Source organism: Oncorhynchus tshawytscha, linkage group LG09, assembly GCF_018296145.1.
Source record: "Oncorhynchus tshawytscha isolate Ot180627B linkage group LG09, Otsh_v2.0, whole genome shotgun sequence".
NCBI lineage: Eukaryota > Metazoa > Chordata > Actinopteri > Salmoniformes > Salmonidae > Oncorhynchus > Oncorhynchus tshawytscha.
This window is the reverse complement of record NC_056437.1, coordinates 36,752,817-36,777,123: the sequence shown is the minus strand read 5'-3', so window position 1 is coordinate 36,777,123 and position 24,307 is coordinate 36,752,817. Positions and strand designations below refer to the sequence as shown.

The following is a 24,307-nucleotide window of genomic DNA, read 5'->3' as shown; positions in this document are numbered from 1 at the left end:
CAGACGTTACAGGCGACAGTTGCTATCCATTTGAGTACTGTGGTTGGTTCCCTAAAACTCTGGGGAGGGTTTAGCAAAGGATCAATTACTCTGATAAATATATACTTTAAAAAGGTGGTTTGTCTGACAGGTCTGGGGCTTATTGTAGTGTGGATGGGAGTGCTGACCCCATTGGGTCAGCACTCACAACTACAGTCACAGCATTTGTTTTAATGATTACAAATTACCTCCAAAACTCTGCTCAAAGGTAAAACAGTTATAGCGGTCAACACAATAAATCTGGATAAATGGCGGCTCCGTTTTCAAAGAAAGCCATTGATGGCTTAATGTCACATTACTTCCTGAGAGCACATTCCATGTTCAAGGAGTTATTGTGGTGCTTTTTTGCTCTCAGGCTAGGCGTCATATTTTTTTGTTTGTATCTGTGTAGAGAACGGGTCAGGACATCTGTCAAATAGTCCTGACCTCCTTTCTGCTGCCATAAGTGAGAAATGCATTCAATAGAAGGACTTGTCCTATGGATGACACATTAACATCAACCATAGAGATATGATGATGGTTATTGGTCAAATTCTATAACATTTGCAGGGATTGGGAGAATATGACACTCAAAATAGAACATGGTGGGATCCTGAATTCTTACCTGCCAAGGATTCCAACACATTACGTAAAGATTAGATTTTTACTCATGCTCCACTGTGCTCACCCCTCTTTCTAATGTAATTGGATAGTTTCGGCCATATCTCATTTTCAATTGGCCATTTGTCATAAAATAATGCATAAATAGAAGAAAAAGCCCTAGCCTACAACCAACAATTACACTGGGAATTGTATGCAGGAGCTTCGGAGCATCATTCAAAGTGATCTGTCCTTTTCTGACAGAACGTTTTTAAATGATCATTTCAAAAGCGCCATAAATGATGGATGAGTCATCACACAAAGTCATATCTCTGGAAGCAATATTATACATTTGTCATGGAATACTCTCTGCTTGTCTCTCTCTCCACTCTTTCTCCAATTAACAACCCAAATAGCACTGTAAGAGTAATCCAAATGCAATCTATATGTATCTACACCAAATGAATTTACACAAGATATGGTAGGAATCATATGTACATCAGTAAATATATTAGAGTGAGCTATGTCAAGAACCCGGTATATAAATAAATATTTGAGGTGATGTCAGGGAGTGGGAGAGAACTGTGTGTTTATAGTGTGTTCCTTTTGATTGATGGGTGTCAGAATGTTCGCTGTACATGGTGGCAGGGCTGATAACCAGTGTCACCTGTCAGCGAGGGTAAGCCCACTGTTGCCTTCTCTCCTCTCACTCTGACAGGGCCAGGGGGAGGGAGAGAAGTTCTGTGTCTGTGGCTTTACTAAGTTCTTTTAGGGGGTAAGGTGGAAGGTGAAGTTAGTGTGTGTCTGTGTGTGGGGGGGTATATGTGTGTGTGTCTGGGGGTGTGTATACAGTGGGGCAAAAAAGTATTTAGTCAGCCACCAATTGTGCAAGTTCTCCCACTTAAAAAGATGAGAGAGGCATGTAATTTTCATCATAGGAACACTTCAACTATGACAGACAAAATGAGAAAAAAATCCTGAAAATCACATTGTAGGATTTTTAATGAATTTATTTGCAAATTATATTTGCATTTGTATTTGGTCAATAACATAAGTTTATCTCAATACTTTGTCATATACCCTTTGTTGGCAATGACAGAGGTCAAACATTTTCTGTAAGTCTTCACAAGGTTTTCACACACTGTTGCTGGTATTTTGGCCCATTCCTCCATGCAGATCTCCTCTAGAGCAGTGATGTTTTGGGGCTGTTGCTGGGCAACACAGACATTCAACTCCCTCCAAAGATTTTCTATGGGGTTGAGATCTGGATCTATGGGGTTGAGATCTAGAGATCCACTCTAGGACCTTGAAATGCTTCTTACAAAGCCACTCCTTCGTTGCCCGGGCGGTGTGTTTGGGATCATTGTCATGCTGAAAGACCCAGCCACGTTTCATCTTCAATGGCCTTGCTGATGGAAGAAGGTTTTCACTCAAAATCTCACGATACATGGCCCCATTCATTCTTTCCTTTACACGGATCAGTCGTCCTGGTCCCTTTGAGGAAAAACAGCCCCAAAGCATGATGTTTCCACCCCCATGCTTCACAGTAGGTATGGTGTTCTTTGGATGCAACTCAGCATTCTTTGTCCTCCAATCACGACGAGTTGAGTTCATACCAAAAAGTTATATTTTGGTTTCATCTGACCATATGACATTCTCCAATCTTCTTCTGTATCATCCAAATGCTCTCTTGCAAACTTCAGACGGGCCTGGACATGTACTAGCTTAAGCAGGGGGACACGTCTGACACTGCAGGATTTGAGTCCCTGGCGGCGTAGTGTGTTACTGATGGTAGGCTTTGTTACTTTGGTCCCAGCTCTCTGCAGGTCATTCACTAGGTCCCCCCGCGTGGTTCTGGAATTTTTGCTCACCGTTCTTGTGATAATTTTGACCCCATGGGGTCAATCTTGCGTGGAGCCCCAGATCGAGGGAGATTATCAGTGGTCTTGTATGTCTTCCATTTCCTAATAATTGCTCGCACAGTTGATTTCTTCAAACCAAGCTGCTTACCTATTGCAGATTCAGTCTTCCCAGTTATGTCGATATAGGACTCGTTTTACTGTGAAAATAGATACTTTTGTACCTGTTTCTTCCAGCATCTTCACAAGGTCCTTTGCTGTTCTGCGATTGATTTGCACGTTTCACACCAAATTATGTTCATCTCTAGGAGACAGAATGTGTCTCCTTCCTGAGCGGTATGATAGCTGGGTGGTCTCATGTTGTTTATACTTGCGTACTATTGTTTGTACAGATGAACGTGGTTCCTTCAGGCGTTTGGAAATTGCTCCCAAGGATGAACCAGACTTGTGGAGGTCTACAATTTTTTTGATTTTGATTTTTCTTTATCTTTTGATTTTCCCATGATGTCAAGCGAAGAGGCACTGAGTTTGAAGGTAGGCCTTGAAATACATCCACAGCTACACCTGCAATTGACTCAAATTATGTCAATTAGCCTATCAGAAGCTTCTAAAGCCATGGCATAATTTTCTGGAATTTTCCAAGCTGTTTAATGGCACAGTCAACTTAGTGTATGTAAACTTCTGACCCACTGGAATTGTGATACAATGAATTGTAAGTGAAATAATCTCTCTGTAAACAATTGTTGGAAAAATGACTTGTGTCATGCACAAAGTAGATGTCCTAACCACCTTGCCAAAACTATAGTTTGGTAACAAGAAATTTGTGGAGTGGTTGAAAAACAAGTGTTAATGACTCCAACCTAAGTGTATGTAAACTTCCGACTTCAACTGTATGTGTGTCTGTGTGTGTATATGTGTGTGTGTTTATATGTGTTTGTCTGTGGGTGTGCATGTAGATCTTCTTCTGATATTCTATTCTTTTAAGAGACAGAGCTGAGATTACTAGTGACCTCACCAACTCTGCAATTTAAACACAACCGGCTCTCAAAGTACACTTATTGTTTCCTCCCCAACACTTCAATTAATGTGTGTGTGTGTGTGTGTGTGTGTGTACCTACATGTTTTGGTGGTAGCGAGATAGTATAGTATAATATGTTGGTGGAGGCTTGTGGCTTACGCTCCATGTGGCTCTAAATGCTCATTGATATGGATCTGCAATGTCTAAGGGTTCAAATCCTTTGTTCTATTGCAGACATCCTTTGTTCTCTATGAAAAGGTTTGAGGCCTTTGTCTTTGTTCTCTATTATAGGGGTTCAAGTCCTATATTAAAAGGCTTAGTGTCCTTTATTTTTGTGAAACGTTCTTTTTGAATAGAAGTGAGTTGCTAGTTGAGTAGCAATTTTTACAGGTGTGGTTAATGTAAGTCTTCAACAAGCTTTTTGAAGTGAACAAAAGTTTGATGGGTAGCCAGGCCCTATAGAGACATTTTGTGTTCTAGAAGAGGTTTGAGTCCTTAAAAGGTGCTATATAAATATACACTGCTCAAAAAATAAAGGGAACACTAAAATAACACATCCTAGATCTGAATGAATGAAATATTCTTATTAAATACTTTTTTATTTTCATAGTTGAATGTGCTGACAACAAAATCACACAAAAATTATGAATCAAAATCAAATTTATCAACCCATGGAGGTCTGGATTTGGAGTCACACTCAAAATGAAAGTGGAAAACCACACTACAGGCTGATCCAACTTTGATGTAATGTCCTTAAAATGAGTCAAAATGAGGCTCAGTAGTGTGTGTGGCCTCCACGTGCCTGTATGACCTCCCTACAATGCCTGGGCATGCTCCTGATGAGGTGGCGATGGTCTCCTGAGGGAACTCCTCCAGACCTGGACTAAAGCATCCGTCAACTCCTGGACAGTCTGTGGTGCAACGTGGCATTGGTGGATGGAGCGACACATGATGTCTCAGATGTGCTCAATTGGATTCAGGTCAGGGGAACGGGCGGGCCAGTCCATAGCATCAACGCCTTCCTCTTGCAGGAACTGCTGACACACTCCAGCCACATGAGGTCTAGCATTGTCTTGCATTAGGAGGAACCCAGGGCCAACCGCACCAGCATATGGTCTCACAAGGGGTCTGAGGATCTCATCTCGGTACATAATGGCAGTCAGGCTACCTCTGGCGAGCACATGGAGGGCTGTGCGGCACCCCAAAGAAATGCCACCCCTCACCATGACTGACCCACCGCCAAACCGGTCACGCTGGAGGATGTTGCAGGCAGCAGAATGTTCTCCACAGCATCTCCAGACTGTCATGTCTGTCACATGTGCTCAGTGTGAACCTGCTTTCATCTGTGAAGAGCACAGGGCGCCAGTGGCGAATTTGCCAATCTTGGTGTTCTCTGGCAAATGCCAAACGTCCTGCACAGTGTTGGGCTGGAAGCACAACCCCCACCTGTGGATGTCGGACCCTCATACCACCCTCATGGAGTCTGTTTCTGACCATTTGAGCAGACACATGCACATTTGTGGCCTGATGGAGGTCATTTTGCAGGGCTCTGGCAGTGCTCCGCCTGCTCCTCCTTGCACAAAGGCGGAGGTAGCGGTCCTGCTGCTGGGTTGTTGCCCTCCTACGGCCTCCTCCACGTCTCCTGATGTACTGGCCTGTCTCCTGGTAGCGCCTCCATGCTCTGGACACTACGCTGACAGACACAGCAAACCTTCTTGCCACAGCTCGCATTGATGTGCCATCCTGGATGAGCTGCACTACCTGAGCCGCTTGTGTGCATTGTAGACTCCGTCTCATGCTACCACTAGAGTGAAAGCACCGCCAGCATTCAAAAATGACCAAAACATCAGCCAGAGGAAGCATAGGAACTGAGAAGTGGTCTGTGGTCACCACCGGCAGAACCACTCCTTTATTGGGGGTGTCTTGCTAATTGCCTATAATTTCCACCTGTTGTCTATTCCATTTGCACAACAGCATGTGAAATTTATTTTCAATCAGTGTTGCTTCCTAAGTGGACAGTTTGATTTCACAGAAGTGTGATTGAGTTGGAGTTACATTGTGTTGTTTAAGTGTTCCCTTTATTTTTTTGAGCAGTGTATATACAGTGGCAAGAAAACGTACGTGAGCCCTTCGAATTTACCTGGATTTCTGCATAAAATGGTCATTAAATTTGATCTGATCTTCATCTATGTTACAACAATAGACAAAAACAGTTTGCTTAAACTAATAACACACAAACAATTATACATTTTCATGTCTTTATTGAACACACCGTATAAACGTTCACAGTGCAGGGTGGTAAAGTATGTTAACCGTTGGATTTAATAACTGGTTGACCCTCCTTTGGCAGCAATAACCTCAACCAAACATTTTCTGTAGTTGCGGATCAGACCTGCACAACGGAGAAGAGGAATTTTGGACCATTCCTCTTTATAAAACTGTTTGTGTTCAGCAATATTTTTGGGATGTCTGGTGTGAACTGCTGTCTTGAGGTCATGCCACAGCATCTCAAATCAGATAGAGGTCAGGACTCTGACTGGGCCACTCCAGAAGGTGTATTTTCTTCTGTTGAAGCCATTCTGTTGCTGATTTACTTTTGTGTTTTGGGTTGTTGTCCTGTTGCATCACCCAACTTATGTTGAGCTTCAATTGGTGGACAGATAGCCTAACATTCTCCTGCAAAATGTCTTGATAAACTTGGGAATTCATTTTTCTGTCAAGTATAGCATGCTGTCCAGGCCCTGAGGCAGCAAAGTAGCCCCAAACCATGATGCTCCCTCCACCACTCCCTCCTCCATACTTTACAGTTGGGAGTTGGTGTTGATGTTGGTGTGCTGTGCCTTTTTTTCTCCACAAACAGTGTTGTGTGTTCCTTCCAAACAACTCAACTGTAGTTTCATCTATCCACAGAATATTTTGCCAGGTGCGCTGTGGAACATCCAGGTGCACTTTTGCAAACTTCAGACGTGCAGCAATGGGTTTTTTTGGACAGCAGTGGCTTCTTCCGTGGTGTCCTCCCATGAACACCATTCTTGTTTAGTGTTTTACGTATTTTAGACTCGTCAGAGATGTTAGCATGTTCCAGAGATTTCTGTATGTCTTTAGCTGACACTTGGATTCTTCTTAATCTCATTGTGCATTCTGCGCTGTGCTCTTGCAGTCATCTTTGCAGGACAGTCGCTCCTAGGGAGAGTAGCAACAGTGCTGAACTTTCTCCATTTATAGACAATTTGTCTTACCATGGACTGATGAACATCAAGGCTTTTAGAGATACTTTTGTAACCCTTTCCAGCTTTATGCAAGTCAACAATTCTTAATCTTAGGTCTTCTGAGATCTCTTTTGCTCGAGGCATGGTTCACATCAGGTAATGCTTCTTGTGAATAGCAAAGTCTAATTTTGTGAGTGTTTTTTATAGGGTAAGGCAGCTCTAACCAACATCTCCAATCTCGTCTCATTGATTGGACTCCAATTAGTCATTAGCCTAGGGGTTCACATACTTTTTCCAACCTAAACTGTGAATGTTTAAATTATGTATACAATATAGACAAGAAAAATACAATATTTTCTGTGTTATTAGTTTAAGCACACTATGGTTGTCTATTAATGTGACTTAGATGAAGATCAGATCAAATTTGACGACCAATTTATGCAGAAATCTAGGTAATTCCAAAGGGTTCACATACTTTTTCTCGCCACTGTATATACATATTTTGCGGTTAAATAAATATATAAAGATAGAGACATGTTATACAGCTTTTGAAGTTAATATAATGCCATTGTAAAGAGAGAAAACCACTCTAGAAAAGGGCAGAACAGCTCCTCCGGATGTGAGCATGAAAAATATTTTAAATTCACTGTCTAGTGATATGAAGAACCATTTCAAAGTAGAGAAGTGTAGGCAAGAGATAATAAAGAAATATTCCATCATTATTGACAATGGAATATGGAATCTGTCTGATATACAAAAAGCTTGGGGAAATATACAGAGAATGTCTAATTCCTTGACAAAGACACGGTGGTCTTTAACTGTATTAGCCGAATTAAGAAAACGGGATGAGAAATGATTTTGGGAGATTCAAATCAGATCAAAGTTTATTTGTCATGTGCGCCAAATACAAAAGGTGTAGACCTTCCAGTGAAATGCTTACTTACAGGCTCTAACCAACAGTGCAAAAAAGGTATTAGGTGAACAATAGGTAAGTAAAGAAATAAAACCAACAGTAAAAAGACAGTGAAAAATAACAGTAGCGAGGCTACATACAGGCACCGGTTAGTCGGGCTGATTGAGGTATTATGTACATGTAGATATGGTTAAAGTGACTATGCATATACAGTTGAAGCCGGAAGTTTACATACACTTAGGTTGGAGTCATTAAAACTTGTTTTTCAACCACTCCTCAAATGTCGTGTCAACAAACTATAGTTTTGGCATGTCGGGTTAGGACATCTACTTTGTGCATGACACAAGACATTTTTCCAAAAATTGTTTACAGACAGATTATTTCACTTATAATTCACTGTATCACAATTCCAGTGGGACAGAAGTTTACATACACTAACTTGACTGTGCCTTTAAACAGCTTGGAAAATTCCAGAAAATTATGTCATGGCTTTAGAAGCTTCTGATAGGCTAATTGACATAATTTGAGTGCAGGATGGACTGGTGCACTTTAAAAAATAGATGGCATTATGAGGCAGGAAAATTATGTGGATATATTGAGGCAACATCTCAAGACATCAGTCAAGAAGTTAAAGCTTGGTTGCAAATGGGTCTTCCAAATGGACAATGACCCCAAGCATACTTCCAAAGTTGAGGCAAAATGGCTTAAGGACAACAAAGTCAAGGCATTGGAGTAGTAGCCATCACAAAGCCCTGACCTCAATCCTATAGAACATTTGTGGGCAGAACTGAAAAAGCACGTGCGAGCAAGGAGGCCTACAAACCTGACTTTGTTACACCAGCTCTGTCAGGAGGAATGGGCCAAAATTCACCCAACTTATTGAGGAAAGTTTGTGAAAGGCTACCTGAAATGTTTGACCCAAGGGAAACAATTTAAAGGCAATGCTACCAAATATGAATTGAGTGTATGTAAACTTCTGACCCACTGGGAATGTGATGAAAGAAATAAAAGCTGAAATAAATAATTCTTTCAACTTTCATTCTGAAATTTCACATTCTTAAAATAAAGTGGCGATCCTAACTGACCTAAGACAGGGAATTTTTACTACGATTAAAAGTCAGGAATTGTTTAAATGTATTTGGCTAATGTGTATGTAAACTTCTGACTTCAACTGTATGATAAACAGAGAGTAGCAGTTGCGTAAAAGAGGGGTTGGCAGGTGGCTGGACACAATGCATATAGCCCGGCTAGCCAATGTGCGGGGGCACTGGTTGGTCGGGCCAATTGAGGTAGTATGTACATGACTGTATAATTAAAAGTGACTAAGCATATATGATAAACATAGAGTAGCAGCAGCGTAAAAGAGGGGTTGGGGGAGGCACACATTTCAAATAGTCCGTGTAGCCATTTGATTACCTGTTCAGGAGTCTTATGGCTTGGGGTTAAAACTGTTGAGAAGCCTTTTTGTCCTAGACTTGGCACTCCAGTATCGCTGGCCATGCGGTAGTAGAGAGAACAGTCTATGACTGGGGTGGCTGGAGTCTTTGACCATTTTTAGGGCCTTCCTCTGACACCGCCTGGTGTAGAGGTCCTGGATGGCAGGCAGCTTAGCCCCAGTGATGTACTGTGCCATACACACGACCCTCTGTAGTGCCTTGCGGTCTGAGGCCGAGCAATTGCCGTACCAGGTAGTGATGCAACCAGTCAGGATGGTCTCGATGTTGCAGCTCATGACAGGACATTGCAGAGAGATAAGGATAGTTTGAAAGCTCTTGGTTCACAAATCAAAACCTTGAAAGATGAAATTCAACAATTACAGGCAAGGGTCGTGAAAACATACTTGGCTCCAACATGTGGAGGACCATGTGTTCCTTCAATCCATCTTCAGGCTGAGTCGCGCAAGAATGATCGGATTTCAAGCATCTGGTCAGCACTGCCTGGCTTTGAGTCAACAGATTCTGACAGCGGTGACGAACGATGTCTTAGGCCAACTAGAACACAGACTGTAAAAGGTAGTAAAGAGAAACCTCCAGTGACAGTAAACACACATAAATCAGCATCTCCAAAACAGTTGGATGAATGGTCGAAAACTTTGAAACATCCCCGAGAAGTGGGTATAAAAACGTGAGACCATTTGAAGCATTATAAGAAACTCCACAATCTACATCTTCATGATGGGTTACAGTTACTAGCCTTTGGTCTGAACAACCGTGAACATGTACTTGAACATGTACTTGAAGCAAAGGTTTATAGAGCTGTGGGTGTTGAAAAGCAAGATGTGGCCAATGGATGGAGAGCCATCCATGTTTTCCTTAAGGGTACCAATAGGGGAGAGATAACCAAATGTGTTCAAAAACTGAAAGAACCGTTTGTTGATTTTGAAGAAATGTTTAGAGCAGAGGTGGTTAGACACAGTGGGTTACCTGGCATGGAAGATGAAGATGTCCCACTTTTGGAGGAATTGAGGGTAATCACTCATCAGCTGATGCAATCCATACATGATGATTTGCGGGGAAAAAAATAGTTTCCACAACTAATGACTGGGAGAGACAACTACGGTGACAACATTGACAAGTTGTCACGACTGGACAGAGACATCAAAAAACAAATGTGTTATGGCTATACACCCCCTGATACAATGTGGATAAATAGTTACTTGTCTAACATAACACAGAGGGTGTTCTTTAATGGAAGCCTCTCAAATATAATCCAGTTAGAATTAGGAATTCCCCAGGGTAGCTGTTTAGACCCCTTGCTTTTTTGAATTTTTACTAACGACATGCCACTAACTTTGAGTAAAGCCAGAGTGTCTATGCATGCGGATGACCTAACACTATACACATCAGATACTACAGCGACTGAAAGGACTGCAACATTCAACAAAGAGCTGCAATTAGTTTCAGAGTGGGTGGCAAGGAGTAAGTTAGCCTTAAATATTTCAAAAACTAATAGTACTGGGGAGAAGATGGGGAGAAGTCTGTCTATAATAAAGCGATGCTCTGCCTTCTTAACAACACTATCAACAAGGCAGGTCCTACAGGCCCTAGTTTTGTTGCACGTTGACTACTGTTCAGTCGTGTGGTCAGGTGCCACAAAAAAAGACATAGGAAAATTGCAATTGGCTCAGAACAGGGCAGCACGACTTGCCCTTGGATGTACATAGAGAGCTAATATTAATAATATGCATGGTAATGTCTCCTGCCTGAAAGTGGTGGAGAGATTGACTTCATTACTACTTTTATTTATGAGAGGTATTGACAAGTTGAATGCACCAAGCTGTTTGTCTAAACTACTGGCACATGGCTCGGACACCCATGCATACCCCACAAGACATGCCATAAGAGGTCTCTTCACAGTCCCCAAGTCCAGAACAGACTATGGGAGTCACACAGTACTAGTACTACATAGAGCCAGACAACATGGAACTCTATTCCACATCAAATAACTGATGCAAGCAGTAAAATTGTATTTAAAAAAACAGATAATAAAACATGTTATGGAAGAAGCAGGGATTGTGAAGCAACACAAATATTGGCTTAGACACAGGCATACACACACACACACACACACGCACACGCACACACACACACACACACACACGGATTTAGTACTGTGGATATGTGATAGTGGTGGAGTAGGGGCCTGAGGACACACAGTCTGTTGTGAAATCTGTGAATGTATTGTAATGTTTTTAAAATTGTATAAACTGCCTTAATCTTGCTAGACCACAGGAAGAGTAGCTGCTGCTCTGGCAGCATGGCTAATGGGGATCCATAATAAATACAAATACAAATCAACATAATAAACCTGCTGTTATCAGATTTGTGCAGGTACCGAGTGAAACCAACAACATTATTCGTTCAGTAAAATAGAACCCTGGTGTATTATTGCGGGATTTCTGGTCACTGGCAACGAGAATGTCGGAAAGAAAACATGTTCTTATGAGGAATGACCAGGAGAAGCAGGGTCCGTCTAAGGGAACATGGAATCACGACAACAGCCCCAACGACACAATGCTGATGCAGAAATTTAAGAAGCTCTCTCCGGCTCAGCAGCAGATTTTGCTGGATGCTGTGGAGGTAAACTAATGGACTCCCTCTACGTCCCATCTCAGCTGAAATTGAATGGAATATATGGGAACATGATGGTTAACAACTTTGCAGTAGATTGTTTAGTAGATACGGGTCCTGAAGTCACTATATTGCCCATATCTTACGCAAGACATGTATGTCCTCAGTACACAGGCAAGAAGATGAGAGCCACAGGAGTAGGGGGTGACATATATGAAACAGACTAAACCATTATCAAATTCTATTGGTCCATTGAAGATTGATGCAGGGGTGTGGATAGGCTCATTTGAACAACCTATTTTAGGCCTTGATGTTATTATGCAACTTGACTCTACATTGAACTTTTCTGAAGGAAAGGTGACGTGGCAAATTAGAAAACTGCAGGGCTCTACAGTTCAGAACCATCCTATTTGTACTACGAAGAAACATTTGTGTGGAACTTGGGATATGGAACCAGTGTGCTTGACAGGTGTTGCCCCACCTTGAACAAAACAATATCCCATTAGCAAGGAAGCTATGGACGCTACTAAAGTAGCGATTAAAGATTTATGGGACATGGATATAGTTGAAAAGACACCATGTAATCCAGCTACTCTGATGTATCCTACAGATACCACATTAGTTGAACATGACTGTTGTGAGTTGGTTTTGGATCAGCTCTCTGATGGGTTTATAGAGTCATTCGTTGGAAAACCCTGAGTTTATCTTATCCACAGATGGTTCAAGCATTGTGGAGGGGGGTGTGAGGATGGTTGAGCATAGGTAGTTACTACAATGGACAATGTGATAATACCAAGCACGTTAGATTTGAGAAAAGCAGACGTTCACTTCATGAGTGACACAATGCTTAACTATTGCATACAACAGTAGGGGAAGCAGACAGACAATTAAAAGAGGCGTGGGGAATAACTCCCAAGGGGGAACATGATGTAGTACCAGGACAGTGGGTGATGGTAAAAAAAAAAATGAAACAGACACATTAGGGCCAAAATGCGAAGGTCCTTATCAAGTTTTGCTCATAACGAGTTCAGCAGTAAAAGTACAGGGGCAATCACGATGGATACATGTCATTCATTGCAAGGTTGTCCAGTTTGATGACAAAGTGGAGCCTGGAGAATAAAGAACTGATTGATTAGGAAACGGGGGCCAATCTCGGGTGAAGAAGCATAGTAAGATGATCAGAACCTGATAAGCTTCTATGTTGTATACCGCAGTCATCATATTAGGGATATCTAGGTGAAATGTCCAACGTTTTTCTGAAAATTGGGGCTTGCTTACTTAGGGAAATCCATGAAATATGAATTTGTCTTAAAACCAGGACATGTTACTTTCACTTTTTGTTTCCTTCGTTACAGGTTATGATAATCTATCGTCTGAGGCTGCAGCAATATCCTTCGATTTAAGGACTGTACCTGAAATAATACAAGATCACCGGTGAAGTGCAACCAGTGGAACGGAAGAAGAATTTCACTCCCGGCAGACTGTCAGAACATCATTTCCAACAGTTATCTATTTGGGACTGATACCAGTGTGGAAGAGCACTTTTAAAGGACTTGGGGAATGATTACCTTGCCAATAGGATGATTGAATATTGTCTTGCAGACAATTGTTATTTTGTGTGTGTGTGAGTTTCCTCCTAATACAGGATGTGGTAGGAATCAGGACATCATCATTACACCTGTTAATACTTATTTTCTAGAACTTTTTGGAAATCAATTTCTTATTGTTACAGCAAGTACTGTGTGCCCTTTGTGTTTTATAGAAATGCAAGGTGTTTAATGTGAATGATTTTATGCTTACTGCTAATGTTTTTTATACTGTCTATTTGTTCATGTTTTTTAATTGTTTTCTAAAAATACATTATTTTTAAAATGGTCTAGAGGGGAGTGTATGAATATGTTGAAGATATGTTGAAGATAAATACACAATGCAGAGACAGAGGACGAGAGGTCAAAAGGACAAGAAGTCAATAGAGTAATAACGATTAAGGGAAATAGTGTTTTTTCTGTAATAGGGAATTATTGATCAATGGTTCAGAGACATGAGAGGAATATGTCTTCTGAAATAGGATACTTGTCATTTGTCCATTGGCTATTTTTATTGCAAGGGATTCTAATTGGTCAACCACAGGCTAGGGCTGGGTTATAAAACGACATGCTGTCCCTTTGTTCTTGGGAGATAATCACAGGAGAGATCCACTGGAGAGAGCATCCCTGAGGACAGGGGAGAATGACCATCTATCTACCTGTATAATTTGTCCTCTTCAAATAAACCGATTTTCCTCCCCCTGATTTGCATTGGGGTCTGTGTTATTAAAGAATAACATAAATTGCTAACATTCATTATCTCTCTCTCTACCAATGTGTCTCCCCTGTCATGTCTACTCAACCACTTGCCAGCCAGCACCTAAACTCATTTATCTTTCCCTCTTCACGAGTGAGAAGCTCCTTGAATTCAATTTTGATGAGCATCCGGGCATTGATCTGGGCGTACTGAGGGCCGATCCAAGCAGCAGTCCTGCCAAAGATACGGCCATTGATCTCTACATGTCAGAATCCACAAAATAACGCTTCCGAATGGTTCTCCATCGACATTCTACTGGACAGGAAGTAGAGCTAATTGCTGGAGGAGTATACATTGCTTACAGAGTTTCTCCAAGCTACAGGTAATTGGAAGAAAGAGTCAAAACCTTCTGAACCAGTTCAAAGGCTTTAGCAGTTTAATGTTACACTGTAAAAAGGGCTCTAAAGTGGAACAAAATGTTTTGCTGTGTGACTAAGAGTTTTTTGGGGGAGCACTGTGCGACTAGGAAAAACCCCCAGATAATAATTGTTTTAATGATAAGGCTACACTCTAACGTTGTTTCCAAGTGCACTAAACAAAAAAAGCAAGTGCAGATTCGATAGCGTCATAGTTGCACCATTACTACAGCAAAAACAACTTGCTTGAAGCCCAATCAGTTCAAAAGATCTGACCCATATTACCTGCGCAGCATTTTCATCTTCCTATAGTGGCTCGCCGGGACTGCAGCTTACATTCATAAACCATGTCATGGGATGTTCTAAAACTCCTCGCGAGTCATTAATGTTTTGTTTACTCTTTGTTCAGTCATGTTACTTCATTGGCAAGCTAACAACCTGGTAACTTTACCAGTATATCCAAACATTTTGTGGCACAGAAAGAAAGGAAAAGGGATAATAATCCTGTGTGACTCAGTTTGTAGAGCAATGCCAGGGTTGTGGCTTCAATTCCCACATGGGATCAGTATGAAAATGTATATACGTAAATTGCTATGGATAAGATGGTCTCCTAAATTGTAATTGGATAGCTTCTTCAGGATATCAATGATCATAGCATTTTTTGTGTATACACAATATGTATATACGTGTATATATACAGTACCAGTCTGCAGCAGAGGTAACTCTGGGTCTTCCTTTCCTGTGGTGGTCCTCATGAGAGCCAATTTCATCATTTCAAAGTTCTTGACATTTTCCAGATTGACTGAACTTCATGTTTTAAAGTAATGATGGACTGTCATTTGTCTTTGCTTATTTGAGCTGTTCTTGCCATAATATGGACCAAATAGGGCTATCTTCTGTATACGACCCCTACCTTGTCACAACACAACTGATTGGCTCAAACACATTAATAAGGAAAACATTCCACAAATTAACTTTTAACAAGGCACACCTATCAATTGAGAGAATGCCAAGAGTGTGCAAAGCTGTCATCAAGGCAAAGAGTGGCTACATTGAAGAATCTCAAATATAAAATATATTTGGATTTGTTTAACACTTGATTCCATATGTGTTATTTCATAGTTTACAATGTAGAACATAGTAAAAATAAAGAAAAACCCTGGAATGAGTCAGTGTGTCCAAACATTTCACTCGTTCAGTACTGTATGTATATATATATATATATTTTTTTTTACAAAGCATAGCTTTTTTGTGCATAAGTCAATGGAACTTGGAGATACACAGAGAGTAGCCACCCAGTCTAAGGGATTGCGGGTGCTGCATAAGCGATCTTCTTGGCTGCTGTATTGGCTGTCTTATGGACTTTCTAATTGTGCTTCATGGAGAAACGCATGTTCTTCATGAACTTAGTTACGACCCCTTTCATGGACTCATAGCGGTTTGATCTGGGCTTCTTGATCCCATTCCTGTGGGCCATACGGGACTTGTGGGTGGTGTGATTCTTTGCCATTTCTGTTCTGTGGCTCTGCCACACGTACGAGATGACAACCGGAAGAAAGCAATGCTCATAGCAATGAATGAATGACAGATTTCTTGAATGTTGTCAGGACAAACCTGACATTTTAAAGAGACAGTGTACAATTTTAAATGTAATGCATCTCAGTAGGAACATTTTGCTTTTACACATTGTAGAAACCTAATACTCCTCAAATGACTTTGGAATTTCAATAACAGGGATTTGTATCAACATATTTTAATAAACTCTTTGCAGTGTTACATATTAGTTTAAAAAGTGGCTACAATTCATAAAGGCCAAATATAGGCTGTATCTCAATCAATTGAAAAAAAATGTTATTTTATGGTGCTCCTACATTCCATGTGGTGCTCGTAATTAAAAAAAGATTGGGAGTACCAGTGCTACTGATGAAAAATGTTGATTTAGAGCCTTGGCCATGTGTTTCGCACCATCATAACAGATTTTATCTTGTGTTTTTATCCTTATCCAGAAATGAGAATTAAAATTGTCTGAGGATGGTGCTAGACCATCTGATATAAAAAATGAAATGCTTTAAATAAAGGTTAAATCAAGGTGATGTGACATGATTGCGCACAACACAGTGCTCTAGATTGGGAAGGGTGGCTGGGGAGATGTATTTCTAAAAAACATGCAACAATTTCACAGATTTTACTGAGTTACAGTTAATATCATATAAGGAAATCAGTCAATTTAAATATATTCATTCGGCCCTAATCTATGAATTTCACATGACTGGGAATACAGATATGCATCTATTGGTCACAGATACCTTAAAAAAAAGATAGGGGTGTGGATCAGAAAACCAGTCAGTATCTGGTGTGACCACCATTTGCCTCAGGCAGCGTGACATATCTCCTTTGCATAGAGTTGATCAGGTTGTTGATTGTGGCCTGTGGAATATTGTCCCACTTCTCTTCAATGGCTGTGCGAAGTTGCTGGATATTGGCGGGAACTGGAACACAAAGTCAAACACGTTGATCAAGAGCATCCGAAAACATGCTCAATGTGTGACAGATCTGGTGAGTATGCAGGCTATGGAGGAACTGGGACAGCTTTCCAGAAATTGTGTACAGATCCGTGCGACATGGGGCTGTGCATTATCATGCTGACACATGAGGTGATGGTAGCAGATGAATGGCACGACTATGGGTCTCAGGAACTCATCACGGTATCTCTGTGCACTCAAATAGCCATTGATAAAATGCAATTTTGTTCGTTGTCCGTATCGTATGCCTGCCCATACCATAACCCCACCACCAGCATTGGGCACTCTGTTCAGAACGTTGACATCAGCAAACCGCTCACCCACACGTAACCAAACAAGCTGTCAGCCATCTGACCGGTACAGTTGAAACCGGGATTCATCCATGAAGAGCACACTCCTCCAGCGTACAAGTACCCATTAAAGGTGAGCATTTGCACACTTAAGTTGGTTACGAAGCCGAACTGCAGTCAAGTCAAGGCCCTGGAGAAGACAACGAGCACGCAGATGAGCTTCCATGAGACGGTATGTGAAATTTTGTGCAGAAATTCTTTGGTTGTTCAAACCCACAGTTTCATCAGCTGCCCAGGTGGCTGGTCTCAGATGATCCCGCAGGTGAAGAAGTTGGATGTGGAGGTCCTGGGCTGGCGTGGTTACACATGGTCTGCGATTGTGAGGCTGATTGGACGTAGTGCCAAATTCTTGAAAACAACGTTGGAGGTAGCTTATGGCAGAGAAACTAACATTAAATTACCTGGTGACAGCTCTGGTGGACATTCTTACAGTCAGCATGCCAATTGCACGCTCCCTCAAAAATGTTGACATTTCGGGCATTGTGTTGTGTAACAAAACTGCACATTTTAGGGTGGCCTTTTATTGTACCCAGCACAAGCACCCGTGCTGTTTAATCAGCTTCTTGATATGCCACACCTGTCAGGTGGATGGATTATCTTGGCAAAGGAGAAAAACTCACTAACAGGGATGTAAACAAATGTGTGCACAATATTTTAGGGAAATAATATTTTTGTGTGTATGAAACAATTCTGGGATCTTTTATTTCAGCTCAAGAAACGTGGGACCAACACTTTACATGTTGCTTTTGTATTTTTTTCAGCGCAAAATGGTTGACATTGGTAGTATGCATGGGGCTGGAGCAGGGCTTCCCATACTCGGCCCTCGGGAGCCTAAAGGGTGCACTTTCCCCCCCCCCCAAACACCACACATCTGATTCAAAGCTTGATGATTAGTTAATTATTTGAATCAGCTGTGTAGTGCAAGGGCAAAAAATAAAATGTGCACCCCTTGGGGTCCCAAGGACTGAGTTTGGAAAATCCTGGGTTAGTAAATCATTTCACAGGCAATAATCCAAATCACACCCTCACTCTTGCTGAGCGACACACCATGGCTTAGGGAAATGCCCTGTAATCTTCAGCCAGTCCAAATGCACCAGCACAAACTAAAATGTACAGTAGGTCCTCTGCCCACGACGGGAGCAATTTTTCCATCATTTTATAATAGCAACCCAGTGACATGCCACAGCAATTCCCCATCAGTTTTTTGTTGTTGAATGTTGTTTGATTATAAATGCATAGAACATGAGAAAGGTGATGCATGGTGTTATAGCTGTGTGTGAGTTTGTGTAAGTATGTATGTACAGTATGTATCTACAATATGTGTGCACATCAGGAGGAATTATTCAAAGAGAAATGTATTTTACCGTAGCTCTTTGAAGGGCTCGGCCCTGACGTGTGGCGTCTCCACAGAGTTGCTGAACACAGCTCCCTCGGCACCTGCAATCACAGAACCACAACATTAGCCAGGAGACCTGGGTGGATAAATTGAGGCAACATCTCAAGACATCAGTCAGGAAGTTAAAGCTTGGTCACAAATGAGTCTTCCAAATGGACAATGACCCCAAGCATACTTCCAAAGTTGTGGCAAAATGGCTTAAGGACAACAAAGTCAAGGTATTGGAGTGGCCATCACAAATCCCTGACCTCAATCCTATAGAAAATGTGTGGTCAGAACTGAAAAAGCATGTGCGAGCAAGGAGGCCTACAAACCACAATCAGTTACACCAGCTCTGTCAGGAGGAAAAAGGCAAGGCTTGCAAGCCGAAGAACACCATCCCAACTGTGAAGCACGGGGGTGGCGTCATCATGTTGTGGGGGTCCATTGCTGCAGGAGGGACTGGTGCACTTCACAGAATAGATGGTATCATGAGGCAGGAAATTTACGTGGATAAATTGAGGCAACATCTCAAGACATCAGTCAGGAAGTTAAAGCTTGGTCACAAATGAGTCTTCCAAATGGACAATGACCCCAGGCATGGTCAATTGGTCAAACAGTTCTATTTCTGTTTCATCAGACCAGAGGACATTTCTCCAAAATGTACAATCTTTGTCCCCATCTGCAAACCGTAGTCTGGATTTTTTATGGCGGTTTTGGAGCAGTGGCTTCTTCCTTGCTGAGCGGCCTTTCAGGTTATGTCGATATAGGACTCGTTTTACTGTCGATATAGATACTTTTGTATCTGTTTCCTCCAGCATCTTCACAAGGTCCTTTGCTGTTCTGGGATTGATTTGCACTTTTCACACCACAGTACATTCATCTCTAGGAGACAGAACGTGCCTCCTTCCTGAGCGGAATGACGGCTGCGTGGTCCCATGGTGTTTATACTCGCGTACTATTGTTTGTAAAGCAACAAAATGTGTGAAAAGTCAAGGGGTGTGAATACTTTCTGAAGACTGTACATCAGAACAGAAGAGCTCCTCCTAGAACAGATCGTTAAGCACAGAGTTATCTTTCCACATGGGCGAGGGAGCGCTTCTCTTTGCATATTTACCCTCGCCGCTTTCAGAGCGAAAAGCTGAGAGCTGTAATTTAAGAACAACCCTAAAGTAATAACGGCCCTGTAAATTTTCTCAAGTACTCTGGTACCCGACCATCATCCCGTTCCTATAATTGAAATAACCCTTTTTTTCTAGGTGTTTTTTTGTCCCTACGGTGACTCAACGAACTTTGAAATAACATTTAGTCGAGACCTTTGATCCACTAGCCTGATTCTGCTTACTGTGATGCAGCACCCTAACCTTAGGTTTTATTCAATAGCACAGGGTGGGACTACAGTAGCTCAGAGCCAAAGTTAACTGTGTGGAGTAGGTGAGACTTGTTGGACATGGCGGCCCAAATAGATCTGTGGCTTCAGAGATTATGTCCATTGATTTGGCATCCCAGTGTGGTATTGAGCGACGGGCCGATGGCTTGCAGAGTGGGGAGGTCTGTCAGGAGGAATGGGCCGAAATTCACCCAACTTATTGTGGAAAGCTTGTGGAAGGCTACCTGAAACGTTTGACCCAAGTTAAACAATTTAAGGGCAATGCTACCAAATACTAATTGAGTGTATGTAAACTTCTGACCCACTGGGAATGTGATGAAATAAATCATTCTCTCTACTATTATTCTGACATATCACATTCTTAAAATAAAATGGTGATCCTAACTGACTTAAGACAGGAAATGTTTACTAGGATTAAATGTCAGGAATTGTGAAAAACTGAGTTTAAATGTATTTGGCTATGGTGTATGTAAACTTCGACTTCAATTGTATTTGTAATTGTGTTTTAGATAATTGTCTTGCTGAAAGGTGAATTAATCTTCTATTGTCTGTTGGAAAGCTGAACCCAGTTTTCGTCAAGGATTTTGTCAATGCTTAGCTATATACTGTTTATTTTATCCTAAAAATCTCCCATACCGATGACAAACAATATGATGTAGCCACCACCGTGCTTGGAAATATGAAGAGTGATAGTCAGTGATGTGTTGTCTTGGATTTGCCCAAAAACAACTCCTTCTATTCAGGACAAAAACTTAATTTCTTTGCCACATTTACTGCAGCATTACTTTAGTGCCTTATTAAAAACAGGATGCATGTTTTGGAATATTTTTTATTCTGTACTGGCTTCCTTCTTTTCACTCTGTTAGAATTAAGTTACTATAGTACAATGTTGTTGATCCATCTTCAGTTTTCTCCTATCACAGCCATTTATCTTTGTAACTGTTTTAAAACCACCATTGGCCTTATAGTGATATCCCTGAGCGGTTTTCTTCCTCTCCGGCAACTGAGTTAGGAAGTGCGCCTGTTTCTTTGTAGTGACTGAGTGTATTGATACACCATCCAAAATGTAAATAATAAATGCTCCATGCTCAAAGGGATGTTCAATGTCTGCTTTTTTGATAACCCAACTACCAATAGGTGCCCTTCTTTTCGAACCATTGGAAAACCTCCCTGGTCATTGTGGTTGAATCTGTGCTTGACATTCACATTCACTGCTCGACTGAGGGACTTTACAGATAATTGTATGTGTGGGGTATGTTAAACACTAGTATTGCTAGTATAGAGTCCATTCAGCTTGTAGTGTGACTTGCTTAGCAAATGTTTACTCCTGAACTTATTGAGGCTTGTCATAACAAAACGGTTGAATACTTTTTGACTCAAAACATTTCAGCTTTCCATTTTTAATTCATTTGTAAACATTTATAAAAACCTAATTCCACTTTTATATTTCGGGGTATTGTGTGTAGATCAGTCACACAAAATCTACATGTTATCCATTTTAAATTTAGACTGTAACACAACAAAATATGGAAAAAGTCATGGGGTGTGAGTACTTTCTTAAGGCACTGTATATGTATTGGCAGCAGCACGGCAGCGTTGGTCCTCCTCTTCGTTGCAGGATTGGCAGGTCTGCTCTGTGTTGGGTTTCAAGAGCTTAGCTCGGTGGGGGCAGTTTGATCCATTCTTTTACTTTGACAGCTTTGCTTCTGGGAGTCACATCTCCTCAGCAGGGGTGAAGGGAATGGCTATGAGACTGTCACTGGACTTCTGTGTTGTAATGTATATGGATGAGACGTAAAACAACTCCACTTTTAGGGGGTTTAGAGTCCACCTGTTGTAAATTCAATTGATTCAACATGATTTGCAAAGGCACACACCTGTCTATATAAGGTCCCACAGTTGCCAGAGCATGTCAAAGCAAAAACCAAGCCATGAGGTCGAAGGAATTGTCCGTAGAGCTCCGAGACAGGATTGTGTCAAGGAACAGATCTGGGGAGGAGCTGGCTGCCTTAGAGCTGGCCACCCGGCCAAACTGAGCAATCGGGGGAGAAGGGCCTTGGCCAGGGAGTTGACAAAGAACCCAATGGTCACTCTGACAGAGCTCCAGAGTTCCTCTGTGGAGATGGGAGAACATTCCAGAAGGATAACCGTCTCTGCAGCACTCCACTAATCAGGAATTTACAGTAGAGTGGCCAGACGGAAGCCACTCCTCAGTAAAAGTCACATGTCAGCCATCTTGGAGTTTGCCAAAAGGCATCTAAAAGACTCTCAGACCATGAGAAACGAGATTCTCTAGTCTGATGAAACCAAGATTGAAGTCTTTGGCCTCAATGCCAAGCATCACGTCTGGAGGAAACCTGGCACCATCCCTACGATGAAGCATCATGCTGTCGGGATGTTTTTCAGCGGCATGGACTGGAAGACTGGTTAGGATCGAAGGAAAAACTAATGGAACAAAGTACAGAGAGTTCCTTGATGAAAACCTGCTTCAGAGCGCTCAGGACCTCAGACTGGGGCGAAGGTTCACCTTCCAACTGGATAACGACACTAAGCACAAATTAAATGAGAACTTGTTCTCAACTTGCCTACCTGGTTAAATAAAGGTGAAATTTAAAAAATAAATAAAAATGTGCCATTGTTTTCCCGTTCAGAAACTGACACAGTCCTTTTCCAGGTACAGCATAAATTACTGCTAAAGATTAAAACATTCTGCCAACAAAGTAAATAGACCAGTAGTGTATGTTAAATATTTGACAGTATGGGTAGGCTACAGCCTTGCTGTGCGATAAGAGCACATCATTGTATATTTAATCTCAGAGCCTATACCAACACAGGACATATAAACTCAATAAACTATTGATAAACTAAATATTGAACAAAGATTAATCTTTTGTATGCCGTGGTCTAATCACAATAGTTCAAAATTATACAGCAAATAGATGGCGTTACTGTCACCATAAAAGGTGAATGGAGGCGTTTTTCATCCTGAGTTTTCAGGCTCGTTCACGCATGCACCGTTTTACGACAGTTCTGATTGATAACGGGAAACGTGTATCTATGGATTGCGCCAAGTTTATAATTCTCAATATTTTTGTACAGTATATGCGCAGACTTTTAAGAAATGGCGCATCCAAAAATGTAGTGTGAAATTTACGCAACGGTTATAAATGAGGCCCCAGATTTTCTGAGCAATCTTTCCAACTATTGGACATGTAAACGCCTTAATCAGCGTTGATCTGCACATGTGCTAGCACGAGCAAGGCGAGCTTCCAACTTTTGCGCAAGTGAGTTCGGAAAAACTGACAGTATGCATCTTTGAAATTGTTTTCACGTACAACCTTTAAATGTCCGAACTCAGAATAAAATATTCTTCATTTTAAGCGTGGAAATCGAGTCTGCCGCATGGGCATGCTTTTGTGGCACAGTCGATAGCGCGCCGGACCTCGGGCTCGAAGGCCTGTTTCATTACATTTCGATTTAAATGTTTACATGCTTTGCAAGAACGATTTCCCTAATAATTCCGTTTACATGGGCACATCTAAAATCAGGCTACCTGATTGGGCTTTGATAAATGCGGAAAATCGGCAACCAAAATAAACGTTACAACACATCGATCATGTTTAAAAAAAACAAAACAGGGACGTTACACTACTCCCTCCTTTCAAAGAGCGCGTCCTCGCGCTAGTTTGCGACCGGCCAAGCACACGCACTGTCCGATCACTTCCGACACCAGTGTAATGAAACAGAAGGGAGCAGGTCTCGAACCCTCGACCTTCGATCCCGAGGTCCGGCGTGCTATCGACTGTGCCGCAAAAGCATGCTCATGTGGCAGACTCGATTTCCGTGCTTATAAACCCAGGGTCGTTACAGAACTATCACTAAATATTTACAATAATTGTAATGTATTGTGTGCCTGTAACTTAATGTAGACTACAGCACATGCATATACCCACAGACTAATGAGACTACACTCAGAAAAAAAGGGTTCCAAAAGAGTTCTACTGTCTATAGGAGAAACCTTTTGGCTCCAGGTAGAACTATTTTGGGTTGATGTAGAACCTTCTGAAGAAAGGGTTCTACCTGAAACTTAAATGGTTCTACCTGGAACCAAAAACGTTTTTTCAAAGTGTTCTATGGGGACAGCCAAACAACCTTTTCAGGTTCTAGATAGCACCTTTTTTTCTAAGAGTGTATAGCGGATAGGAGACATCCCACAGTCCCCAACCCCAAATAGCCTGTCAAAAGTAACCCACCGACTTACAGAGCAGAAAATAAAAAGTTCAT

The 24,307-nt window shown here is 41.5% G+C and overlaps 1 protein-coding gene across 3 annotated transcripts in view; it reads right to left on the bottom strand.

Moving 5' to 3' along the window:
* Positions 1 to 24,307, bottom strand: part of LOC112257895 (delta-sarcoglycan) — a 336,928-nt gene that overhangs the window by 7,849 nt on the left and 304,772 nt on the right. For all 3 annotated transcript variants that reach the window (XM_024431816.2, XM_024431817.2, XM_024431815.2), the window contains exon 6: positions 18,623 to 18,695. In XM_024431816.2, coding sequence (XP_024287584.1) covers positions 18,623 to 18,695 — 73 coding nt within the window. The remainder of the gene's footprint in view (positions 1 to 18,622; positions 18,696 to 24,307) is intronic.